This window comes from Rhinolophus sinicus, chromosome 15 (genome assembly GCF_057876585.1).
Source record: "Rhinolophus sinicus isolate RSI-liver-muscle chromosome 15, RSI-T2T, whole genome shotgun sequence".
In the NCBI taxonomy this organism is placed as follows: domain Eukaryota; kingdom Metazoa; phylum Chordata; class Mammalia; order Chiroptera; family Rhinolophidae; genus Rhinolophus; species Rhinolophus sinicus.
Window position 1 is genome coordinate 129,094,554 of NC_142515.1, and position 25,004 is coordinate 129,119,557.

General features: G+C 41.3%; 2 protein-coding genes across 7 annotated transcripts in view; one reads left to right on the forward strand and one right to left on the reverse strand.

Annotated features, from left to right (window-relative positions):
• Nucleotides 1-20,864, reverse strand: part of BBS12 (Bardet-Biedl syndrome 12) — a 53,443-nt gene extending 32,579 nt beyond the window's left edge. For 2 of the 5 annotated variants that reach the window (XR_012498229.2, XR_016019095.1), the window contains exons 1-3: nucleotides 20,667-20,864; nucleotides 10,169-10,228; nucleotides 5,615-8,388 (exon numbers count right to left, since the gene is read on the reverse strand). Coding sequence is in view for 1 of the 5 variants with exons in the window: in XM_019741390.3 (XP_019596949.3) it covers nucleotides 6,237-8,372 (2,136 nt within the window). In the remaining 4 variants the exon portion in view is untranslated. Of the gene's footprint in view, nucleotides 1-47; nucleotides 8,389-10,168; nucleotides 10,229-20,666 lie in introns of those variants that run through there. The other 3 variants (XR_012498230.2, XR_012498228.2, XM_019741390.3) reach the window with 3 other exon arrangements.
• Nucleotides 20,865-20,963: 99 nt separating this feature from the next.
• Nucleotides 20,964-24,531, forward strand: LOC109452463 (centrin-4). 2 transcript variants are annotated; one of them, XM_019741397.3, is made up of 5 exons: nucleotides 20,964-21,108; nucleotides 22,364-22,510; nucleotides 22,910-23,038; nucleotides 23,652-23,789; nucleotides 23,996-24,531. In XM_019741397.3, exons 1-5 carry the CDS (start codon nucleotides 21,106-21,108, stop codon nucleotides 24,083-24,085), a joined length of 507 nt encoding a protein of 168 aa, XP_019596956.3. In that variant the 5' UTR covers nucleotides 20,964-21,105; the 3' UTR covers nucleotides 24,086-24,531. The 2 variants fall into 2 exon arrangements, with proteins under 2 accessions (XP_019596956.3, XP_019596955.3); XM_019741396.3 differs by lacking the exon at nucleotides 20,964-21,108 and adding an exon at nucleotides 21,836-22,046.
• Nucleotides 24,532-25,004: the final 473 nt, after the last annotated feature.

Sequence of the window (25,004 nt, forward strand, 5' to 3'; positions counted from 1 at the left end):
CTTAATTTCAAGGCCCGATACGCAAGACACACCACTGCAAGCCGGGATGAAGGGGTTAAAGAGTTTTATTACAGAGTGTAAGTAAGTAAGACAAGACAGAGATTAGGGGAATATATCATCATAGCACTAACAAGCAAGGAGGCAATTCATCATACCACCAGGACCCAGTCAATTAGAGTCGCAGAAACAGCAACGGCCTTTCATCAGCACGGGCAAAATCCCAGTCAAGTAAAGTCATCAGCACAGGCGGAATATCTTGCAGCAGCCGAGGCGGCCAGGGAACAACAACAACTACTGCTGTGCCTGCCTCGGCTTTCTGGGGTTTTCAGGACTTCACTACCAACAGCGGCAAGGAGCCAATAAGCATACGTGTTAACAACACAAGGAACTGGACTCCGATCTGGCTAGGAGCCGGGCCAGTCCTTGGTATGAGATTAGACGTATCGGAGCTCGGCCCACCTGCGCCAGGGCGAAAGCCAGGCTCCACATCCTGTAAATATTTTCTTGGTCCTTGGGAGGTTGGCCAATCCTTCCAAGGCCAAGCACGTACCCCAGCCACTGTGAGAGTTTACATCCCCAAATGTTCCCAGGCAGGCCTTCATATTTTCTATTCCTTACAACATGATACCTCTTTTTCAGTCGGTATTTCCTCCTTACTGCTAAGAAATAACTGAGTGGACAATGAAAACTCTAGCATGACGTTGGGACAACTGAATAACCATTTGGAAAAAGTTCTTTTAGAGTCTTATGTCGTCTACTAAAATAAATTCCAGATGGACTAAATATTTAAATGTGAAAGATGCATAAGACCATAAAATTACTATAAGTTGGTATAGGTGATTGCTATATAATCTTGGGGTTGGGAAGACCTTTTAAACATAACACCAAAGAAAGAAAATCGAAAGAAAATACAGACATTTTACAAACATTAAAAAATATAAAGAAACATCACTGTCCTTTCTTCCTAATAATCAAAATTTTATAAAGATGAGATTGCATTTTCACCCAAATTAAACAAAATTCTAATAATATCCAGTGTTGACAATGGCTGTGGAAATGACATTCATTTGCAGGGCCTTTTGGAAGAAGAATTTGGCAAAAAAAGTGTGTAAAATAAGCTATAGTGTCTACCTACCTGTTGACCCAATATATGTCTCTAATCATTTATCCAAAGGATATAATCATGAGTAAGAGGAAAGATTCAGCTCTGAATACATTTTTTATAGCTTTGTTTACAATAGAGCCCAAGCTGGAACTGAACTAAATGTCTGATGGGAAATGGCTTAAATCAATCAGAGTAGGTTATTGTGCTGGAGTAACAGGATGCCACTGGAATTATTTTACTGAACTCTATTAATGACATTGGGGAAACTGCTTACTATTACTTGACAGAAGTAGATTGTAAGGCACTGTATGGAGCTCGATCCCACTTACGGATTGTAAAACACATTATCTGCATCCACACACATAGAAGTGGCTTTGGAAAACCATAGCCCAAATGTTAGGAATGATTACCGTGGTGTGGGTGCGAGGGGAAAGAGACCAAGAGTTTCCTCTAAAAATGTTCTTGAAGAGTAATAGAAAGAAATAAAAGATGCATGTGTCAAAAAAATCCCAGGATGGAAGTGTGAATAGGGGAAGAGGAAAAGGCAATCCATCGTTAAAGATAAAAAGATACAAGGAATAGGGCCTGGCTATGAGGAAATAAGTACAAGTATTTAGGAAGAATGAAGGTAGAGACGCCATAAAATTGGCCACCGACAGCAGGTGCAGACTGAGAGCTGGTCCCACACGGTCGAGCAGCCTCACGTGAGGCCTCAGCAGCACGCAGACCGGCACGTCTGCTGCCTGCACAGCGGGACTGCGTTATCCCAGGAGTCAACCTAAAATAGTTCATAAATTCTCCAGTCTAAATAAAGACCCAAGCTGTCTAAAAAGCGCCACGAAAATATATTGCTAAGCGGTCACAGGTGAAAACGCATTTAAAAATAAAGAAACTAGATATTTTAGAATGGCTCCTTGGAAAGTATTTCAAAATGTTTGAGGGTATGTCACTAAAATATATTACTGCTTTTAAAGTCTCAGTGTTACCCGCTGGAACTTTTCAAAGCCATTAATTACGCACTTAAGTTTACAGGCAGCCCTTGGCTCACTGGTTCATGCCCTAAATGGCTCTATTTAGTGAGGGGGAAGCAATGGGGGATCAAAGGGGTCCAGGGTCTCCGAGTGGCAGTGCCTTGTAGTCACCAGATGGCAGGGTTTTCACGATCACAGCTGTGCAAACCCAGACATTGGTCAGGAAAATGGGAGGCAATCTTCATCAGGGGAATTAACCTGTACTAACCACACTCACAGGAGTTTTTATAAACCACGGTGCTAATTTCATATTCATATTTGTGACGGAACTACTAGAGAAAACAATACTCATATGAACTAAGCCAACAATTTTATTCTCCTGTGACTTAGTAATATAAAATCTATGTTACAGTAAGACTTCTAGTTTCAAAGGAAAGTATTACAAGATTATATTAAATATTTAATAGTGCTAATAGTACTAATACATGCAAATACCAATGTCACAAAAACACCTATTATATAAAATGAGCTGAGCATCTGTTTATGTGAGTGACACTCACAGTCTCTGTAATACTTTAACAGAAGGACAATAAAAGTGTCAGTATCTACCCAACAGAGATAATACACTTTAGTTTTAAAACACAGTTCAATACTCAATGTTATTATTCCAACTTTGAACAAAGACAATCTGTATAACTGGAATGATTATCTGTGCAAGGTTCTCATGTGATCACACTTAAGACAACAATTAAACCAAAAATGATTTTCTTTTACCAAAACATGAGGATAATCCAATTCCATTTTCTAATACAGATAAGTTAGCCCTATAAATAAGCCAGACATTCTCTTTTCTTGTTTTGTTCTTGTTACCGTAACAGGAAATAAAAACTTGTCACAATTAATGGTTAGAAATATGAACTTTGGAGCCAGATAACATCTTAGTTCAATTCCAGCGCTACATCTACTACCGCAGCTGTGAGACCCTTGACCAGTCTCTTACCTTACTAACTCATTCCCTCATCTATAAAGTGGAGAAGAGAGATGTTGCAAAGATTGAAATAACATATGACTTACGGGCTGACCTGTGTCTCCCCCAGAATTTATACATTGAAGCCCTAACCCCCAGGACCTCAGAATGTACTGTATTTGGAGAAAGGGCCTGTAAAGGGGGTAATCAGTTAAAATGAGGTCACTAGGGAGGGTCCCAATCCGATACGACTGGGGTCCTTACTAGAAGAGGAAATCTGGCCACAGACAGCTACAGAGGGAAGGTGTTATAACGACACAGGGAGAAGACGGCCATCTGCAAATCAAGGAGCAAGGCCTCAGAAGAAACGGACCCTGCCTACACCTTGATGTCAGACTTCCGGCCTCCAGAATTATAAAAAAATAGTAAATTTCTGTTGTTTAAGCCGGTACTTTATTATGGCAGCCCTAGCAGATTAATACAATAGATAAAGAATTTAGGAGAGTGCCTGGAACATGGCAGGCATCTTAATTACTACCACTATTATTTTCCCAGAGCAACTCTAATATTCAATTCTAAAAACTACACACATAATTTGGTTCTTATAATGGTCAATTATAAGTAGCAAAAGGCTGTGCTGGGAAGGCGGTCTGCATGGGCTCTGAACATTCCTGCTTCTTCTTGCTGGGTATTGCGCTCTTTTTCCAGGCCTTTTCTCAGGGACGCTTTCCTAGAGACAAAGAACAGGCTTACTTCTGCTTCCTATAAAAGCTGGAAATGCCCCGAGCGGGGTGTTCCTCTCCTGCAGCACAACCTACCGTGTGTGCGAGTACTCACCTGGGCTCCTTGTCATCCCTGTGGGACTCAGCAGCACAAGGAACCAACACAAACCAACACGAAGCTCTGGCTACTGGACAGCCCTGTCTCTGACCCAGGAATCTCGTATCTTCTGCCAGTATCCCATGACATTCTAAGTCTAACTTGTTTGCTTGGAAACAGGGTGAAACCTCAGATTTTGCAGTTTTTTCCTACGGTTTTCTGGAAAAGACGAGGGCCTCGATGGGCTGAGTTAAGAGATACAAGACTCTCTGGGATCCAGTACTGCATGCATTCACTCGAGTCGTGGGAAAGGGGGAAGAGAGACAGCCCCCCGCCCCCCGCCCCCCGCCAAGTCCTACCTACTGAGAAATGTTTGGAGGCTGAGCAGTGAGAGGTGGGGTGAACACAAGGAACCAGCATCGTGGTCATTGCTCACTCACCTCCGGGTGGGAGGAAGAAGGATGTTAACATAATGAGGCAGCACACCCCACAGCCCCAGAAGAGAAGAAATCGGGCTGTGGCGTGTCAGTCAAGGGTCCCCAAAGCTCAAACAACGCTGTCAGCAATGAGGAAACAGCACTGAGTAAACCGAAGACACAAGTGTGTTTGGCACAAGTTGGGCAGCTGATCAAAAGCCAAGAGTAAATGTGAGGCGTTGTTTACCAGCACGAAGATGCTCATGCCTTCTAATCTCCATGGCTCCTTCGTCCTCCCTTCTGACCTCAGCTGCTTTAAGGAAAAAGCACACATCTGTGACTTCAGGCATTCACTGGGGGTCTTGGAACTTATCCTCTGTGGATAAGGGGGATACCAGACAGACAACATCCTGGTGGTTGACAAGTGAGGAGCCTGTCTCAACGGTCCAGCGTACGGCCATTGTCTACTTGACCGGCCTTACCTACCTGTACGAGTAGAAGTAGCTGATAAACTCAGAGAGAAATTCAGAAGCCTGTTTGCCAAGTAACGTTTCTCAAGATCACCTGGACAGATTCACAACCCTCAATCGCTCTGAGTCACACAAACAAATGCTGTCTCCTTGACCTCCCACCACTGGAAAGGGGACTCAGCACCTTATTAAGACCCTTCTTCAGTACTCCAGGCAGCACACGATAACATCAATGGCAGCGCCCAGGTGTGAACATGCGCAAACAGGGCCAGGACAACACTGCTTCAATCTGACTAATCATGTGCTTCTCCTCAAGTCTGAACTGCCTTGGATTTTGCCACGCATGGTGACTGCGGCTTCAACTACTTGGTGACACTACCTCCATGACTTAATCAAATCTGTATAACTGTGATTCAAATCAGGGTTAACAACAAATCCCAAAGTACAGTGACCTGGACTTTGGGGTTACATGCTTATACGTGGGGAAAACAGGTCACAGAAGGGTCTCTCCATTAGGGGTGGGGTTGCTTTTTGGCCCATCTATTGCCTCCTGTAACTTTTGGCAATGACACTAAAGATCAGCAGGTCAGTCAAAACTCCCTCACGTGGGTCATAAGGGGTAATTGCTCTTAGACTGGATTCTGGCTAATGAAAAGATCTACTGGTCCTTGGAACTCACAGTCAAGTAAATTCAAGACCCTGGAGGACATGACAGGTCAGTATTGCAGACTGGCGTCCTCCTGCTGCGTGGTCTGCTGATACAGCCCTAATTCATTGGTGTATGAGACCTACCGAATGGATTTGGTATTGACTAAACAACCTCGTCAGACCAACCAGAACAGCTAACGAATGAGTGGCATACTCACATGAAAATTCCAGTTTGGCCATGAACGTGTCAGGTTGTGGAACGAATCGTTGCAAGAGGCGACCCACTATGTGCCCTGAGCAACAACACTGTGTGCTTTCTGGGAAAGCCAGGAATGCAGGCACCAGATCTATCTTTACCGGGTTCATGTGTTGGGCTTGTGTTTACCATGAGCAACCTTGAGGCATGAAGTAACAACTCCCCTTGGACAAAGAACACGATTGTTTCTGCTTATTATAAAAGGAATGGCGATCCCAAGCTCAGTGTCCCTCTCCTGTGACACAACCCACAGTGTGCGCAGGCTTCCATCACTGGCCCTTTGCGTGGCTCTCGTGGGACAAACAAACATGACCTCTGGTGACTGCTTTTGCTATGAATCATAAAAGTCTTTTGTCTCTGACCCAAGTGTCTCGTGTATTCTGTAGTGTCCCCTAAAACAGGAACAGGCTAACTTGTTAGCTTGTAAGTACGGTGAAATCTTAGACCCTGCATGGTCATTGATGGACAGCAGTTATTTTCTTCTTGGTAAAAGCCAGCATTTCAGGCACTACGACCTGGTACTAGAGAACTTATTAGCATGACATATTACAACAGATTACTTCCCAAAGACTTAGCCAATAACACTACAAAAGCGAAAAGTCCTGTGCTTCCTGTGATTGGAGCTGTGTGTGTCCAAGCCCGGTAATGATTTCACCGTCTGTCTGAAGTACTAACAGAACCAAGTCCAGAGCTCGGCGCCATGCCTCCGTCTTTGGTGTAACAACGTCGTAAACTCTTGGAATCTGTTCCACTTTACTTGAAATGCCGGAATTAAAAATTCCACTATTTAGTTTACTATATTCATTCAAGATGTAAGATGAAGGCGAGCCAGAGTCTGTGGCACTTTGTAGATGGTGTTGAATGAATGTGCTGGCTTCAAATTCTGAGGAGGAACGGGCAGTGTTGTACATGAGGGCTGAAAGGTATTTGTGCCAGCCGCTGGCCAAGCATTTCAGCACCGTCGGTCTGTAGAGTGCCAGCGATGAGGCCAGCCAAGAGGAAGTGTTATGAAGCCCTCCCGAACAGACTTGGATTCCTTTATTCACAGGTTGCCCCATGAGACTTTGAAGATGGCTAAGGCACAAAAATTCAACTGCACCACCTCCAAGGAAGACCTTTTGCTCTTTCAGAGCATAATGCAGACGATACGCGCAAGTCCAGAACCTGTCTTCCTTGGTTTGCATCTGCGCCGTGACTGGGCCAGTGAGCACTACTGTAGCCAAATTCATTCCTTCTGTTTTCAACGTGATGGCCATGCTGCTGACCGTATCGACGTCTGAAGGAATGCATCTCCAGAAGGCCACACTCACCCCACTGCCCACACAGGCTTCCGTCACCTGAGTAATGTAGGCCACCTGCTGTGCCCCGGAAGCTGAGGCGAAAGCCTGCATCACACTGCCATTCACCGACCCAATCACCAAGCGCTTACTGTGCATGCATTTTTCAGTTATGTGTTCAGATACACTGCCTTGCACCAGGACAAGATTCACATTGAACTTGACTAAGACCTGTAATACCTGATCTGTCCACAGTTCTTCTGAACTGGCCTGGTGAACCTTCACGCTTTCCAACACCGTTGTCACATTGGCAGATCTATTGAATCCCAGGTGGCGGTAATTCTCTGTGAGGTCACCCTCAATGAGAGCTACCCGCAGAAGCTGATTCTGTAATTCCTCAATCAGAGCAGTCCTGGATGTTGAAACAACAGTGACATAGCCTGGACAGACGCAAGACAAAGTTTCGGGTAAGCCCGGTAAACAGCAGGTGAAGACTCCTGAAATGTCAAACGTCCAGGGCACGGCACAGGGGCCTCGCTGCACATCTGTGTTCTGGCACTGCAGCCGCGCTGCTGCGTCCACTAATTCCATGCTGCTGCGATCTCCGTGGCTCAGACCCGCCTCCAACTCTGCCAAGTCCTTACATCTGTAAGTGTGGGGAGTGGCCGCACCCTGATATTCTAGAAACCCATCTGGTTTGCTTGTCCGTTGATTCTCATCCACCCTATTAAAATGCCTACTGTGGATTAGTGCTGGCTTTCTGCAGCGTGTGTCTGCACACAGACGATTTCTCAGAGTCTGAGGAGTTTGTGACGTGTTTTCATCTGCTTCAACCTCAGGCTGAGTTCTATAAAGGTTAGCTGATTTCACAGGTCTCCCAGGAACACTGGAAATGGTCACTGACGGAGAGGCAACGTCTCTGAGATCATTCTCTTTCTGTATCAAACCAGTGTCTGGGGGGATTGGTAGAAAAGAACATAAACTGACACTACGGGATCCAAGTCCAGAAAACATCTGGGTGTCGTCTGTGTGATCAGATGCACAGTGGACAGGTACCTGAAGGGAAGAGACCTCCTCAATGCAGGAGATCAAACCTTCTGACATGACAGACACGATTAAGGAAACGGGGATGCCCAGATGCAGACACTCCTCAGCGGCCCTGCTCCACGCCCCGACAAGAAACAGCAGAGTGCTGCTCCCCGTTCTGTACATCTTATTCTGCGCGTGCACTGCTTCGCTGAGGAGCTGTCCCACCGCACTGGATAAATCCAAGTTTTCAAGAAGCCTCACGGTCGAACTGATTAACACACTTTCGTGACACTCTTCGTCTATAACAAATTTGCATGATTTTAGTGGGCCTAGGAAAGTTCTTCCTGCTTCGGCAAATGATGAAAGTTGTTGAAGTCCCACGTGTCTTCTTTTGTTCATGACCCTGCAAGCCATCACCACAAATCTTCGTCTGCAAATAAAATAAAACTTGGAACTTTATTGACTGTAATTCATGGGTATCAATGCTTATAAAAGAAAAAGTTGATAGAGCCGCTGCCTAGGAGGAGTTTCTGGTGCATAGTTTCCTGTTGCATGTGGTCAGAACAATGACACAGTGTTACGATGCTATTAGTGATGGACGTTGGAGGAGAAACACTTCATCCCACAGAAGCGGGGCTTGCAGGCGTCAGGCACTGTTTCCCAAAGAAGGCAGTGCCTGAACTGTCTTGAAGAATAATTTGCAAGAGTCAGCAAGTTGAAGGAGGTGGTGGTAAACACACATACGTGTATGTGGAAAAACACGGGGTACTGGGGTAAAACAAATACTTTAGTTTATGGGGTTATAAAGAAAGTGGAAAACCGTAGAAGAAGCTCTAGAAGGGGAAAGGAGTACGGTCATGCAGGAAATTATGTGCCAGGCCCAACCTGATCCGACAGTGGGAACCACTGAAGTGTTTTAAGTCAGGGAAATTATGAAACAGCTTGATGGAATGTCCTAGAAGTCTGGGTTTGAACCTGGCTCTACTGCTTAGTAGCTGTATAGCCTTCAGCAAGTTGTTTAGCTACTCTGCCCTGTATCCACATCTGAAAAACGAGGATAGTAGCAGAATCTACTTCATAGTGTTATTGTAAGGAGTAATGAGCATAGTGCTAAGAGCAGTGCCTGGCATGTAGTGAGTGCTTTACGAGGACTTGCTATCATACCACGAATAGTAATACTACTACTGCTGTTTGTGCTTCGGATATATTATCACTCTGACAATGGTGTAGATAACTGGCTAGATGAGTGCCAGACTGAGGCAGAGAGGCCAGTTAAGAATCTTCTATAGTTATCTAGATGAGCTATGTTGAAGGGGGATGGAGGTGAGAGGATAGATTTGGTTATTGATTAGAATATCAAAAGGAAAAAAAGTACTATTTAAAGGCAAGTTCAAGAGCAATTGGACTTTTTCTACATAGTATTTCAGAATTCACATGTAAAACTAATAGGAAGAAGTTACAAGAGAAAGACTTTATTTAGCCCAATAAAGAGAACTTTTCAACAAAATCCCCTCAATTGAAAAGCTGTCTATAATAAAATGGCCTGCCTTGTGAGGTACGCGCTCTCAGTGAAAGTACCAGAGCGAAAACTGCAGACAATGAAAACTTCTCTTCCTCCTTTAAGACATTGTGATTCTTCAAGTAATATTTTTTAACCACAACCTCTTAAATCCAAAATATCAAAGAGCAAACAACTCTTAGACTTTTGCTTTTCCTCCAATCCTAGCCCGAGATTTGTTTCTAAACCACCTGCATTCATCCTTGAAGCTCAAGAGCAATCATTGCAGACACGCCTGAGACCAGCAGGAGGCTCTAACACTATTACTCTCAGAGGCAGCTTCCTGCAGACCTCCAAGGACCATGGAGAAAAGCTAGTGCAGTCTAGGGAAACATGGAACGGACTCTTGGAACTCAGTTTCACATTCTCCTTTGTGAGATTTTCAATTCTGTAAACTAAAAGTAACCCTTCACACACTCAGGCATATCCCTAGACGGCATCACAATACGCCACAGGACTCCAGCTTCAATAACCCTGAGACCCGCGGATCTGACAGCGATCTGACCTGACCACGCTTTGGCTGGCCTTCGCCCCGCACCCCATATTACCAATTCTCTCTTTACCCAATTTAAATTCCCGTTGGTCAGTTGCTACCATCACTCCTTTGCACATACACTCTTTTTGCACGTGTCCCTTTCTTGGTTCATCTTACCTTGCAACACTAATCTTGATGAAATCCAATTCTCTCTACTCCATGCTTACCCTGGGGTAGCTGAAAATAAACAGAAAAACACACATAACCATACTGATTGGTGTCATTTTAAGTTCATCACCCCAAACCTCAAGTGGCCCTTAATAGCTCCTGGCAATCTATTTCCCTAGTCTATGTTTTTTTTCTTCTTTTTATGGGTATTGCTTTCTGCGTTTTATTTTTTAAAGTTTTGCCTAGCCCTGAGTAAAAAGACATTTTTCTATATTGCTTCTAAAAAAAACTTTATGGTATAGGCTTTTTTAAATGGAGGTGAAATTCACGTAACATAACCTTAACATTTTTAAGTGCACAATTCAGTAGCACTTAGTACATTCACAGTGTTGTACAACCACTACCTTTATCTAATTCAAACATTTCTATCGCCCCAAAGAAAACCCTCAGCCATTAAGCAGTGCCTCCCTGCTCTCCTCGCCCCAGCCCCTGGCAACCACCCATCTGCTCTCTGTCTCTGTGGATCTACCTATTCTGAATAGTTCACATAAATGGAGTCCTGCAATACGGGACCTCTCCTGTCTGGCTCGTTTCACTTAGCATAATGATTTCGCGGTTCATCCACATGGATTACGTGGCAGCACTTCACTCCTCTCTGTGGCTGAGTAACCACTCACCGCAGGTGTGCGTCATTTTGTTTACCATCCATCCGTAGCCGCTGGTGGACACGTGGGTGTTTTCCACCTTTGACTACCATGTACAGCACCACTGTGAACATTTGTGTAAAAGGACTTGAGTACGTGTTGTCAATTCTTTGGGGTACAGAGGAGTGGTCATATGGTAATTCTATTTACCATTCTGAGGAACTGCAAACTGTTGTCTTTAGCAGCTGAGCCACGTCAGCTTCCCACCAGCAGGTACCAGGGCTTCGATTTCTCCATATCCTTACCGTACTGGTTTCCCAGGGTTGCTGTACAAAATGACTACAAACTGGGTGGCTTAAAAGAATACAAATTTATTCTCTTGCGGTTCTGGAGTCAAGGTAGTTGCAGGGCCATGTTCCTTCTGAAGGTTCCAGGGAAGACTCCTTCTTGCCTCTTCCAGCTTCTAGTTGCTCCAGAGGTCCCTGGTTTTCGGCAGCATAACTCCAATCTCATGGCCTTCTTAAAAGACATCTGTCACCAGGGTTGGGGCCACGCTAATCCAATATTACCTCATCTTAAATAATTACATCTACAAAGACCTTATTTTCAAATAAAGTCACATTCTGAGATTCTGGATGGACATGAATTTTTTTTTTGGGGGGGTCATTATTCAATCCAGTACACTTACCAACACTTACCACGCTTATTTTGGTTTTGTTTTTTCAGTAATAGACATCTAGTGGATGTAAAATATTTCTCTGTAGTTTTGATTTGCATTTTTCTAATGACTAATGATACTGAGCATCTTTTCATGTGCTTGTTGGCCATTTGTATATCTTCTGTGGGGAAATATCTGTTCAAATCTTTTGCCCATTTTAAAATTGGGTTGTTTGTCTTTTTGTCGTTGAATAGTAAGAAGAGTTCTTTATATATTCTGGGTATAAGAACCTTATCAAAATATGACTTGCAAATCATATTTTTCTCTCATTCTGTAGGCTGTATTTTCCACTTTTTGGATAATGTACTTTCATGCATAAAAGTTTTTAATTTTAATGGTCTAATTTGTCTATTTTTTTCTTTGTCACTCATGTTCTTGGTGTTATATCTAAGAATCCATTGCCAAATCCAAAGTCATGAAGATTTAACCCAGTGTTTTCTTCAAAGAGTTTTATATTTTATATTAAGTTCACTGATATATTTTGAGTTGATTTTTGTGTATGGTTGAGGTAGGGGTCCAACTTCAAATTTTTTTTTTTTTTTTTTTTTTTTTTTGCATTTGGATATCAAATTGTCCTGGTACCATTTCTTGAAGAAACTATTCTTTTCCCCATTGAGTGGTCTTGGCACCTTTGTCAAAAATCAACTGGCAATAGATGTATAGGTTTATTTCTGGACTCTCAATTCTATTTCATGGGTTTGTATGCCCATCTGTAAGCCAGGACCACACTATTTTGATTACAGTAGCTTGGTAGTAAGTTTTGAAGTAAGGAAGTGTGACTCCTTCAACTTTGTACTATTCGTTTTAGCTTTTACATTTATGTTTACAATTTATCTTAAACTGATTTTTGTAAATGGTGTGAGGTACGGGTTATTTTTTTCCCCTCATGGCTATCCAGCTGCAACAGAATAACTTGTTGAAAAGACAAGACTGACTGACTGCTTTTGTTTTTATTTTCTAACTTGTTTTGAGAGCTTATTAAGTATGAGACACTCTGCATGCATTATGTTATATAATCCTCATGACATGAGGTAGATACTATAATTAACCTATTTTAATGATGTAGAAAACAAAGGATAGTTAAGTAATAGTAAGTAAAAGGTTATGGACTGAAACCCAGGCTTGTCTAAAACCAAAGTCCCATGCTATTAACTACTACACAGTATTTCCTTCTGGCTGCACCTCTACCCAGCACAACAATAATTCACCCTTCTCTTCTGTCCAGTCTTCCATCGCATTCCCACTTCCATCTTCTTCCAAGCCTGCTCATATCATTATACAGATGTGCTCATTTTATTTTCAAGTGGCAGAGTCTTTGTTTATCGTTTCCTTTCTACTATGTTTAAATCACAAGACATTACTAAATAAGTGAAAGAAAAGTCATAAAGAATTTAGGACAAAAGGAAAAAAATCACAGGCTATTTCAAACTTAGTCTATATTTAATTTATGTGAAAAGAAGTTTCCCAGAGGAGACATGAGATTATTTAAACAAAACTAATCTACAAGCAAAAAGTCACATAAAAATGGTATCAAAACAAATATTCAAAAAGAGATCTGTTCCAGCATGTGAAGAATCTATTCCAAGTTTCAGTAGTAAATTCAAAAACAAAAACAAATATAAAACAGTCTTAACATTCTTAAGTTTAGAAGAGCTCCTAAATTATTATTTTGAAGAGATTACAACTTGCTATAATTAACATAAAATAAACACTCAAACAAGAATCCCTTATCTTCTAAGAGGCTGAATATAAAAAGAAGAGGGTGAAGGGGATGGAGAAATAGATAATTTCAAATATGCAAATAGGAAAAGTACCTCCGGCAACTTTTCTTGGCATTGAACCACCACAATCCGATTGTTGTGCTCCACAGTAACACCAGTGTTTTCCACAAACAGCTCTCGTGTCATGACTGGGATCCCAGACAACTGTACTTGTCAGCTAGTGTTGCTTAACTTTCTAAGTGTGTGATGGAAGAGCAGCAGAATCAGGCTACTTCACTGGGATTTTGAGATCAGAATCTTTCTCTTCCTGAGCTTGTGCCTAGTCTTGTCCAAGGTATTTGGTTTAGAACACTAAGACATGAAAAGCTTTTCAGGAGTTGCATTTTTTTTTAAAAAAAGTAGTACTTTCTGACAGGTATAATTAGCTTCTTTTCCTCACCAAAACCAACAGTTTGCCTATCTCCAGTCTATTCCTAATACAACAGTCTAGTCAGATCACTCCACTGCTTAAAAATCTCTTATTTGGAAAATAAAATTTTTACTCCTTTGTCTGACACAGGAGTCCCTTTTAAACATTAACTCAGATTTTTTAACTCCTCTGCTCAAAATCTTGCAAAGCCTTTCCATTTCACTCAGAGTGAAAGCCAAAGTCCTTACAATGTGCTCAGAGTCCGCTCTCCTCCCTCCTCCCCTACTTTGTCTCCATCTGCTCTACCCCTGACCACCCTCCTCCCTCCTCCCTTCCGCTCCCAACCTCAGCGTTTCTGTTCCAGTTGTTCCCTTTTCTGGGATGCTCTTCCCTAAGGAAACTACTGCCTCATCACCTTTAAATACTTAACTGTCCCCTTTTCAATGATGCCTACCTACCCAGAACACCTTATTTAACACTGCAGAACCCTCTTTCTCCTCTAGAGTCTGGCCTGCCTTTATCTGCTCTACTTTCTTTTTTTCCATAACACTTACCAGCTTATAAAATAGTTCATAGTCTACTTATTTATGTATTACTTACTGACTCTCTCCCTCTGTTGGAATGTAATTCACAGGAGGCCAATTTCAGTCACTGAGGTATCGCACACACTGAGAATACTGTCTAACACATTGCAGGCACTCAATAAATATTTGATGAGTGAATGAGGGAATGGTTAACACCATCTTTGTTATCTTAAACTGAAGTACAAAACTGACCCAACATTTAACAGATGCCACTATTGGTATTTGTCCACTGGAAATCTAAGGTTCAATCACCGCTGGAATCGACATGATTCCTATTTGGCACTGCCTTCGCTGAGGCCCTTTAATTGCTTCCAAAATGGCTCCTCCTTTACATGGTTGTCAGAATTATCTTAGAAAAGCACTAACCTAGTGACGTCATAGGAATGGTGGCGGTGGGACGGACTTTTTGAGTTCTCCTCTGGATCTCATCACAAATGGGACATCTATAACCCATCAAAGGACTCTCTGCTCATCATGCAGAACAGCTAAGAGACTCGTGCAAAGATTACTTGAAGGGCCCAGCTTAACAGGCACAAGATTCAACACACCCAGAGGCCAACTCCAGACCAAACCAGAGTACTACCGGGTTTGACCTACAAGTGACACACCCAGAGGGAATTCTCTACAGACACAAGAGCCCATAGAGGCCAAACCACATCTAAGCGGTCAACCCTCATGCAACAGAAAACCCTGCAGTAGGCAGAGCCAAGTCTCACAACTAGTCAGCCTAGGAGTTAACCCCACCTACCACAAGCGAAAAGCAATTAAAGATCTTCTTTAACAGGACAATGACAATATACACAACACAAGAGTCACCTTTGGAGCACACACAGAGGAGAAGAATGAAGTAGTGCAAGTCAAATATAAAGGACACATACTACATAAAATAACCCAGCAAGGACTAAGAACCCTAGGGGATCTATCTAATACATCAAAGCAAACACAGAGAGTCAGCCAGAATGGGGAAACAAAGAAACATGTCCCAAACAAAAGAACAGAAGAAACCTCCAGAAATGGAACCAAATGAAATAGAGGTAACCAACCTATCAGAGACAGAGTTCAGAACATTGATGATAAGAATGTTTAAGGAACTTAGTGACGACATAAAGAAGGATGTAGAAATCACAACGAACAACCAGTTAGAACTAAAGAACACAATTACTGAAATAAAGAACTCACTTGAAGGAATTAACGGCAGGTTAGATGAAGCAGAGGATCGAATCAGCGACTTAGAAGACAAGTTAGCAGAGATCACCCAAACAGAACAACAAAAAGAAAAAAGAATAAAAAACAATGAAGATGGTTTAGAGACCTATGGGATAACATCAAGCGAAAGAACATGCGCATCATAGGAATACCAGAAGGTGAAGAGAGGAAGCAAGGGATTGAGAACATATTTGAAGTAACAATGTCCCTAACCTGGTGAAGGAAACCAACATACAAACCCAGGAAGTGCAGAGAGATCCAACCAGGATAAACCCAAACAGGTCCAAACCAAGACACATTATAGTTAAAATGGCAAAGGTTAAAGACAAAGAGAGAATCCTAAAAGCAGCAAGAGAAAGACAGAGGGTTACATACAAGGGAACTCCCATAAGACTATCAAATGACTTTTCTACAGAAACATTGCAGGCCAGGAGGGAGTGGCAGGAGATACTCAAAGTGATGGAAAACAAAGGCCTACAACCTAGATTGCTTTATCCAGCAAGGCTATCATTTAAAATTGAAGGAGAGACAAAGAGCTTCCCAGAAAAGAATAAGCTAAAGGAATTTATTACCAACAAGCCAGCATTGCAAGAAATATTAAAAGGACTTCTGTAAACAGAAAAAAGATGAAAACAATCTAACTACAAATTTAAAAAATGGCAATAACTATGTACCTATCAATAATCACTTTAAATGTAAATGGATTAAATGCTCCAATCAAGAGACATAGGGTGGCTGAGTGGATAAGAAAGCAAGACCCTTGTATATGCTGTATACAAGAGACTCACCTAAGATCAAAAGACACACACTGGCTGAAAGTGAAGGGTTGGATAAGATATTTCATGCAAATGGAAATGAGAAAAAAGCTGGAGTTGCAATACTTATATCTGACAAAATAGACTTTAAAATGAAGAACATATTAAAAGACAAAGATGGGCACTATATAATAATAAAGCGATCGATCTGATAAGAGGACATAACCCTAGTAAACATCTACGCACCTAACATAGGAGCACCTAAATATATAAAACAGATACTGACTGACATAAAGACAGAGATCAACAGTAACACTATTATAGTAGGGGACTTCAACACACCTCTGACAACAAAGGACAGGTCTTCCAGACAGAAAATCCTCTAACAACAAGGGACAGGTCTTCCAGAAAATATGGAAACAATGGCCTTAAATGACACATTGGACCACTTGGATTTAATCGATATTTTCAGAGCATTTCACCCCAAAGCTGCAGAATACACATTCTTCACAAGCGCACATGGAACATTTTCCCAGATAGAACACATGTTAGGCCACCAAACAAGACTTGATAAATTTAAGAAAATTGAAATCATATCAATTATCTTCTCTGATCACAGTGCTATGAAATTAGAAATCAACTACAGGAAAAAAACTGGAAGACACACCAACTCATGGAGGCTGAATAACATGTTACTAAATAATAAATGGGTCAACCATGAGATCAAGGAAGAAATCAAAAGATATCTCGAGATAAACTAAAATGAAAACACGGTGACCCAAAATCTATGGGATGCAGTGAAAGCAGTCCTAAGAGGGAAATTCATAGCATTGCAGGCCTACCTAAAGAAACAAGAAAAATCACTAATCAACAGTTTATCTTCACATTTAAGGGATCTGGAAAAAGAACAGCAAAATAAGCCCAAAGGGAGTACAAGGAAGGAGATAATAAAGATCAGAGTGGAAATAAATGAAATAGAAACCAGAAAAACAATACAAAAGATCAATGAATCCAAGAGTTGGTTTTTAGAGAAGATATACAAAATTGACAAACCTTTAGCCAGACTCATTAAAAAAAAGAGAGAGAGGACCCAAATCAATAAAATCAGAAATGAAAGAGAAGTGACAACCGATATCAAAGAAATACAAAAAAATGTAAGAAATTACTATGAGCAACTATATGCCAACAAATTTGACAATCTGGAAGAAATGGACAATTTTCTAGAGGCGTACAACCTTCCAAGGCTAACTCAAGAAGAAACAGAAAACCTGAATAGACTGATTACCACCAGGGAAATTGAATCAGTAATCAACAATCTCCCAATAAACAAAAGCCCTGGACCAGATGTCTTTACAGGTAAATTTTACAAAACATTCAAAAAAAATTATCACCTATTCTCCTCAAGCTCTTCCAAAAAATCCAGAAGGAGGGAAGGCTCCCAAATGCTTTTTACAAGGCCACTATCACCCTGATCCCAAAATCAGACAAAGACACCACAAAAAAAGAAAACTACAGGCCGATATCTCTAATGAACATAGATGCAAAAATCCTCAACAAAATATTAGCGAACAGAATTCAGCAATACATTAAAAAGACCATACACCATGATCAAGTGGGATTCATCCCTGGTATGCAAGGGTGGGTCAACATCTGCAAATCAATTAATGGGAAAAGGTATTTGCCAATGACATATCCGATAAGGGGTTAATATCACAAATTTATAAAAAACTCACTCAACTCAACCTCAAAAAAGCAAACAACCCAATTAAAAAATGGGCAGAGGACATGAAGAGACATTTTTCTGAAAAGGACATACAAATGGCAGACATATGAAAAAATGGTCAACCTCAGTAACCATCAGAGAAATGCAAATAAAAACCACAATGAGATACCACCTCACCCCAGTCAAAATGGCTATTATCAATATATCAACAAACAACAAGTGCTGGCGAGGATGTGGAGAAAAGGGAACCCTTGTGCACTGTTGGTGGGATTGCAGATTGGTGCAGCCACTATGGAAAACAGTATGGAGGTATCTCAAAAATCTGAAAATGGAACTACCTTATGATCCAGCAATTCCACTCCTGGGTATCTATCCGGAGAAATCCAAAACTCTAGTTCAAAAAAATTTATGCACTCCTATGTTTATTCAACACTATACACAATAGCCAAGACATGGAAACAACCGAAATGCCCATTGGTAGACGACTAGATTAAGAAACTGTGGTACATTTATACAATGGAGTATTACGCAGCCATAAAGAAAGAAATCTTACCATTTGCAACAACATGGATGGACCTAGAGAACATTATTTTAAGTGAAATAAGTCAGACAGAGAAAGCCAAATACCATATGATCTCACTTATATGTGGAATCTAAATAAAAGAATAAGTGAATGAACTAATCAGAAATAGTTTCGGAGACATAGATGAAAAACTGAGGGTTGCTAGATGGGGGGTGGGTGGAGATAATGGGGAAGGTGAGGGGATTAGAAAGCAGTCAGTAACCACAAGATGGCAACGGGGTTACAAAAGTTAATTTGGGGAATGTAATCAATAATGTTGTAAACATTTTGTAGGGTATCCGATGGACACTAGTCCCATTAGGGAGACCACCTCAGGGAAGATGTAGATGCCTGATCACTGCACTGTACACCTGAAGCTGAAGCTGAACAATAATGAATGTCAACTACAAGTATATATGTATATATATATATATATATATATATATATATATACACACACACACACACACACACATACATATATATACACAAACACATATATATTTATGTATATATATATATATATATAGTTACAAGAAGCGTAGTACAGCATTAGGAATAGAGACAGTAGAAATGTAATGGCTCTGTGCGACGTCAGAGGGATAGTGGATGGGGGATGGGGGTTGACACAGTGTGAGGGATATAAACGATAAACGTCTAAGTATTACTTTGTTTGGTGCACCTGAAACTAATAATAATAATAATAAAAAAAGAACTTTTCTGGGTACAGTTTGCATAGTTCTTATCTTAGAACTTGAGAAAGTTTACATAAACTACTAAGACATTACCAAATATAACCATGCGGAGAAGTCAGAAAACTTTATTAGAACCTAAATAAAGGCTCATAAATAAAATCTACCTTTTATTACAAAAAAAAAAGCACTAACCTAAAAGATCACTGCCTAAAAATATCTATTTACCTTAGAAAATAAAGTCTTTACTTCCTAGCTCTAGCTTGGTGTCCCATAATCTGACCTCAATCTAATTTGTAAAACTCATTTTCCGCCTTTCCTTATAAACCCATGATCTTGCCACACTAAAACTTACATTTATTTTCACTTTTGTACATGTTATACTCTGATTTAGATACCCCCACCCTTCCATTCTTCCCCTTGGTAAATGCTGTATGGCTTTCAAGTTCCAAGGCAAATCCCACATTTTTGAAACAGCCCTCTCCAATGCCCCAGGGGGGAGAATTGTCTTCTGTGCTCTCCAAGCACTTTCTACACACATCTTAAAGCGCTTAGCATACTGAATTACAAACAATGTATTTATGTCTAATTTATGTCTCACTATTTGTGCGTTCCTTGCGTTTATTCATCTTTATACTTAGTTCCTTCCAAACTCACCAAATAGATGGCATAGTACATGGCACGTAGAAAGCATTAAACAAGTTTTAAGTCACAACCATATTTACTGTATTGGCGAGTCAGCAACAAACTTGAAAATGGAAAAAAAAAATTTTTTTTAATTTTAAGAGACATCACCTCTTCCCACCAAGAAGTCAGAGGTCCACTTCAGTCCTTGTCCCCTGCCCTTCAGCCTGGTCCCGACCAGATTCTGGGCTGGGCAGAACCAGCAAGTTTGGGCCACTGGACAAGAACTTGCTTTGGTTTACAGCAGTTACATGGGCGTCTAAATCCTGGCAGTTACAGGGTCAGCTGGATTATCAGGCTACCTGTGTGTCCAACTCAAGTGTGCGGATTTAGGCTGGATGTGGTTGGGCAGCCAGCGCTGTCTCGGGATTCAGCCAATGGAATGGCTGGGGGAGAGGGTGATAGCGACGATGGGTGGGGCCAAAGTCCTAGCCGGCAAATGCAAGCTACAACCCTGGTAAAAACTGTTCTGTCCTATGTAGTGAGGCTTCAAGAGCATCCCAAGACCCCCTGCCCCCATACCCATTTCCTTGCAACCGCACCGCGTGCCCCCAAACGTTGCCAACCACGGGAGGAGACAAGTGGCGAAAGGCCAAGCCCCAAGCACTGTGGAAGCTGCCCCAGCGACGCGTCCCCTCGACCACTGGTAATCCCGCTGGACGTTTCACCAAAGCTGGACCAATTCACCCAGGCCCACCAGGCCCTCGATTCTCACCCTTTCCCGGAGCGAATTGGTCAGAAAAGCAAACAAGGGCTCCCCACGTCTCCACCAAAGACTTAACAGTCACCGGAAGCACCTCGCCACTAACCTCGCTCTTTTCTCCAGCCCCACCGGAGGCTCCAGTCCTCGGCTTTCCACCGTCAGACACGTTCTAGGAGACACCGGGACGCAGAAGAGCTCGGGCGAAGACGCCCCCATCCACAGTCTGCGCATGTGCGAAGGGCGGGGCAGAGCGGGCCAGGCCGCTGGGCCTGGTCGCTAAGAAACCAGACGGAAACTTCCGCTTAACCGTAGACGTGAAAGGTAAACTGTCGCGCTATTGGTAGAGAGTATAGAGGGGGGCTGGCCTCAAGGGCCTTTCTTTCTGACCATTGGGTGAAATGACTGTCAATCGTTGGGAGGGCGGGTCTGCACGAGGTCCGTGAGAGCGGCCTTAGCAACGACTACCTACAGGCACAGGCTACTGTTGGGCTGCGCAGCGGGCGGGTGAGGAACTGGGCTCCCGGCTGAGGACGCCGGTGGGCGACATGGTGAGTGTGCAGCTGTGACATCCTGTTGGGGCTGGGCCTAGGGCTGTATTCCCGGAGCAAGGAAGGAATTTTGATTAGTTCATGAAATGTTATTCGCCTCCTTTTCATGATCCTCGAGCGTTATTTGTAGCCCCTCCTCTCATCGCCAAATAGAAGCGCATTGCCCGCGGTTCTCGGGACAGAGGAGCAGTTGTCCTATTCATCTTTTCCCTCATCAACCCCATCAACCGCTGACACCAACAGTCTACAATAGGTGATGGGTGCCCTGCTGGAAACAGAAACCACTCTTTAGCCAGAAAGGAATTGAATACAAGAAAAAGATTCTAACCACTGTTGGATGGCCTGGGCCTCTAGGAAAGACATCCTGAACTCAAACACTGCCTGGCCAGGCCAGGGGGACCTAAGGCTCTGCCCCTGGTGGGAAGGTGAGGATTCCCAAGGCTGCCACACCAGTGTGCCTGCAGTCCAGGGATCAAGAATCGGCTGCGACCACAACTAACGCTGAGCACATGAAGCTGGCGACTAGAGACACAGGAACACCAAGTTCAGTTGCTGTCTCTGCCACCACTGCTTCTTGCCTCGAAGCTGGGGACGAGATACCCAAATGTGGCTGCAGAAGTAACCGTGACCTCGCTTGCCGGCAGAAAAGCAAATAGCAGGAAGATGACCTCCACCTTCCCTGGGTACTGATGATGGACGCAACATTTATTCTTACTCGGATCCCTGAAGTAGTTTTTCACCTGGAAAATGTTTTTTTGTTTTGTTTTTTTGTTTTGTTTTTTTCATTTCTCAGCCTTTGCACTATAGAAAAGTATGCTAGAAGGTGGGAAAGGATATTATGTGCCAATTAAGCATATTCCACGATATAAACCAATTTTATGATGAGACATTTAGGCACAATGAAAGGTGCCTTTAACATCGCTTTTCAGATATACCCAGTAAGTCCGACTGTATTCTGATATAGCATCTACTGTTCTCGCATGCCTTCCTGTGGCTCTTCTCCCTCTCAAAAGGGACAAATTCGAAGGAAAAACCCAATTAGTAAAAAAGAACCAGGCTTTCCACTAAGATATTAACAACTAAAAGCACAAATGTTAGCAAAGGAAAACAGGGAAATTGCCAAGGTTCATTATATAGTAGGGAAAAGGATATTTGAATATGCTTATTGTATTTAATTAGTTCATCAGTTATTCTGATTCTGGTAACTTTTCCAGTCACATAGTTTCTCTTTCACCGGCATGTGTGTTTATTACAGGCATCCAACAACTGCACAAATTCAGACCAATGGAAGAAACGAGCAGCAAAAATTGAATTGAATGAAACCCAAAAACAAGAAATTAAAGAGGCCTTTGACTTATTCGATGTTGATGGGTCTGGAACCATAGATGTGAAAGAATTGAAGGTTCTGAAATTACTTCTAATTCAAGAACATTTTTAAAACCATATCATTTAATTGTGGCAGTCTTTAAATCTTTAACAGTAGCCTTTTGAAAGCTTGAAGGGACTTATAAAGTCCCTTCCATGCAGACACCTGCCTTGCACGGACAAAACAATATCTTGTTAAGCATTTTATTCTTGTTTTGTAAATGAATTGGCCAAAGCCCAGGGTGTGACAGTGAGATATTCTATGATATAATAAGATTGGAAAGCCTGCTGAGCCGACTGTCTAGGTTTATACCAAGTCCATAGTAAAAAAAAAAAAAAAAAAAGAATAAAAAAAATGAATCTAGTTATTAATAGGTAATTTAAAAGCTAGTAATGATATTGTGGCATATTATAATTTACTTGCTTCCTATTTCAGATTGCAATGCAAGCCTTAGGATTTGAACCAAAGAAAGAAGAAATTAAAAAAATGATAGCTGCAATCGACAAAGAAAGAACTGGCACCATCAGTTTTGAAGACTTTTTTGAAATAATGAGTGTAAAAATGGTATAGTAATTATTCTGTTTATCAAAGAAATACAAGCAACAGCCTTCTCCATTTTTTGGCTGGAACAATGACAGGTTTCACAGACAAAGAATTGGAACTAGGTCTTTAAAGATGGGTGGGCTTTAGACAGTAGGAACAGCAGGATTAAAGATGTTTTCCAGGTAGTAATGAAGACTGCCAGCATGGAGAAGAGGTTTTTGTTAGGAAATACTGTAATAGGACATATGGCTGGAGAGAGAGAACGGGCCAGCATTTGGAAGCCTTGAAACCCGCAGACCTTCACTAAGTGCCTATTTTTGCGAGGCCCTGTTCTTGGGAACGTTGAGACAACCTCCCTGCTCTCTTGGAGCTTACACTTTTAGTAATGGATCTCAATTATTGGTGTCAATAAGAAATACATCCTCTTCACCATCTCGTTCCTCTTCCCCTGCAATAAAACCTGAGTTTAAATACCTTAAGAGTAAATGTGAGCGCACTGGCATAATTTTAAAAGAGCAATAAGTGAAGTCAGACGTCAGCAACCTGGTACACTGTTGCTCTATGCAAAGGCCTGTAAGTCCAGCTTGGTAGGATAAATAAAGACTAATGACATTAGTTGTTTCTGTTTTTAAAGAGTGAAAAAGATGAAAAGGAAGAAATACTGAAGGCTTTCAAGTTATTTGATGACAACAACACTGGAAGTATAACATTAAACAATATAAAAAAGGTTGCTAAGGAACTAGGGGAAAATTTAACAGATGATGAGCTTCAGGTAAATTTTACTTATTTTTATAACTAATTTACATATGTGATTATATACAATTATAATTTATATATATTGTAATTTATATTCTTTAGTTGTATTCATAAGTACATTTAAAATAAAATTGTTTTGAGTATATATTTGGATATTCATTTATATCAAATTATTCATTTTTAATAGATTTTTACATATCATATTTGCATTTTGTTTTACAGGAAATGCTTGATGAAGCTGATCGTGATAGGGATGGAGAAATAAATGAGGAAGAATTTTTGAGAATGATGCAAAAGACCAGTCTTTATTAATACTGTTTTTGGTTCCTTCTGGAAGTTAACAAATTTGTATTTGTTATACGGTTCCATAATATCTGAATATTCATTTTCAATTTTCAGTTTATATGCACAAATTGGTCTCTTGATGTCTAATCCATGTGAGAAGTTATATGTTTCTACCAATGTGTTGTTAAATATACAACATCAAGAAACAAAGAAAATGTAATGATATCTTTGAACCATGAATCCTAGAACAGTATTAATTCCAACTGCTATTATTTTTAGAGCCCATGGTCCAAAAACTTAGAATTTTTAAAAGTTTAATGAAATTGGCCCCACGTGCAAATCTATTTGGTTAACAAACCATACTTTCCCTATTATTTTCCTTTTGTGCAACTCTTTAAAAACAGATGAGCATTTGCTTTTTCTTAAGTTATTCAAATATGTAAAGTATTAAATAAAACTGTCTGGCAACTACACTATTTGCAATTGAGCAGTTTTTAAATTTAATTTCTCTGAACTTTCGTTTTCTCACATGTAGTCAGATGGAGCTAATACTACCAGCTGGTAGTAAAACTGCTCAATTGCTCATAGATACGAAATAAAACAAGGGTTTTAGTTCTTATATCCTGACTCTTCATTCGGCTGCTTCCCTGTGGATAAAACACACACCAAGTTCAGAGTTCTAAATAAAAGGCTCCTTCCCTTTCAAGCCTCAGCTCTCTCCATAGACAATTATTTTCACCAGTATTGCAGAGGATGCATATACATGCGAATATATCTACAGAATTAATTCTGACAAGTGAAATAGGTCAAAAGCCGTCATGTGGGGTGTCATGCGGGGTCTCTGGTCCCGCTCCCCGCATAAGAATGCAGGATATCGCGAGACCAAAAAGGAACACCAACGGAGCCACAGATAGGGGAGTCATACCACTATATTCTCGCTGGAGAC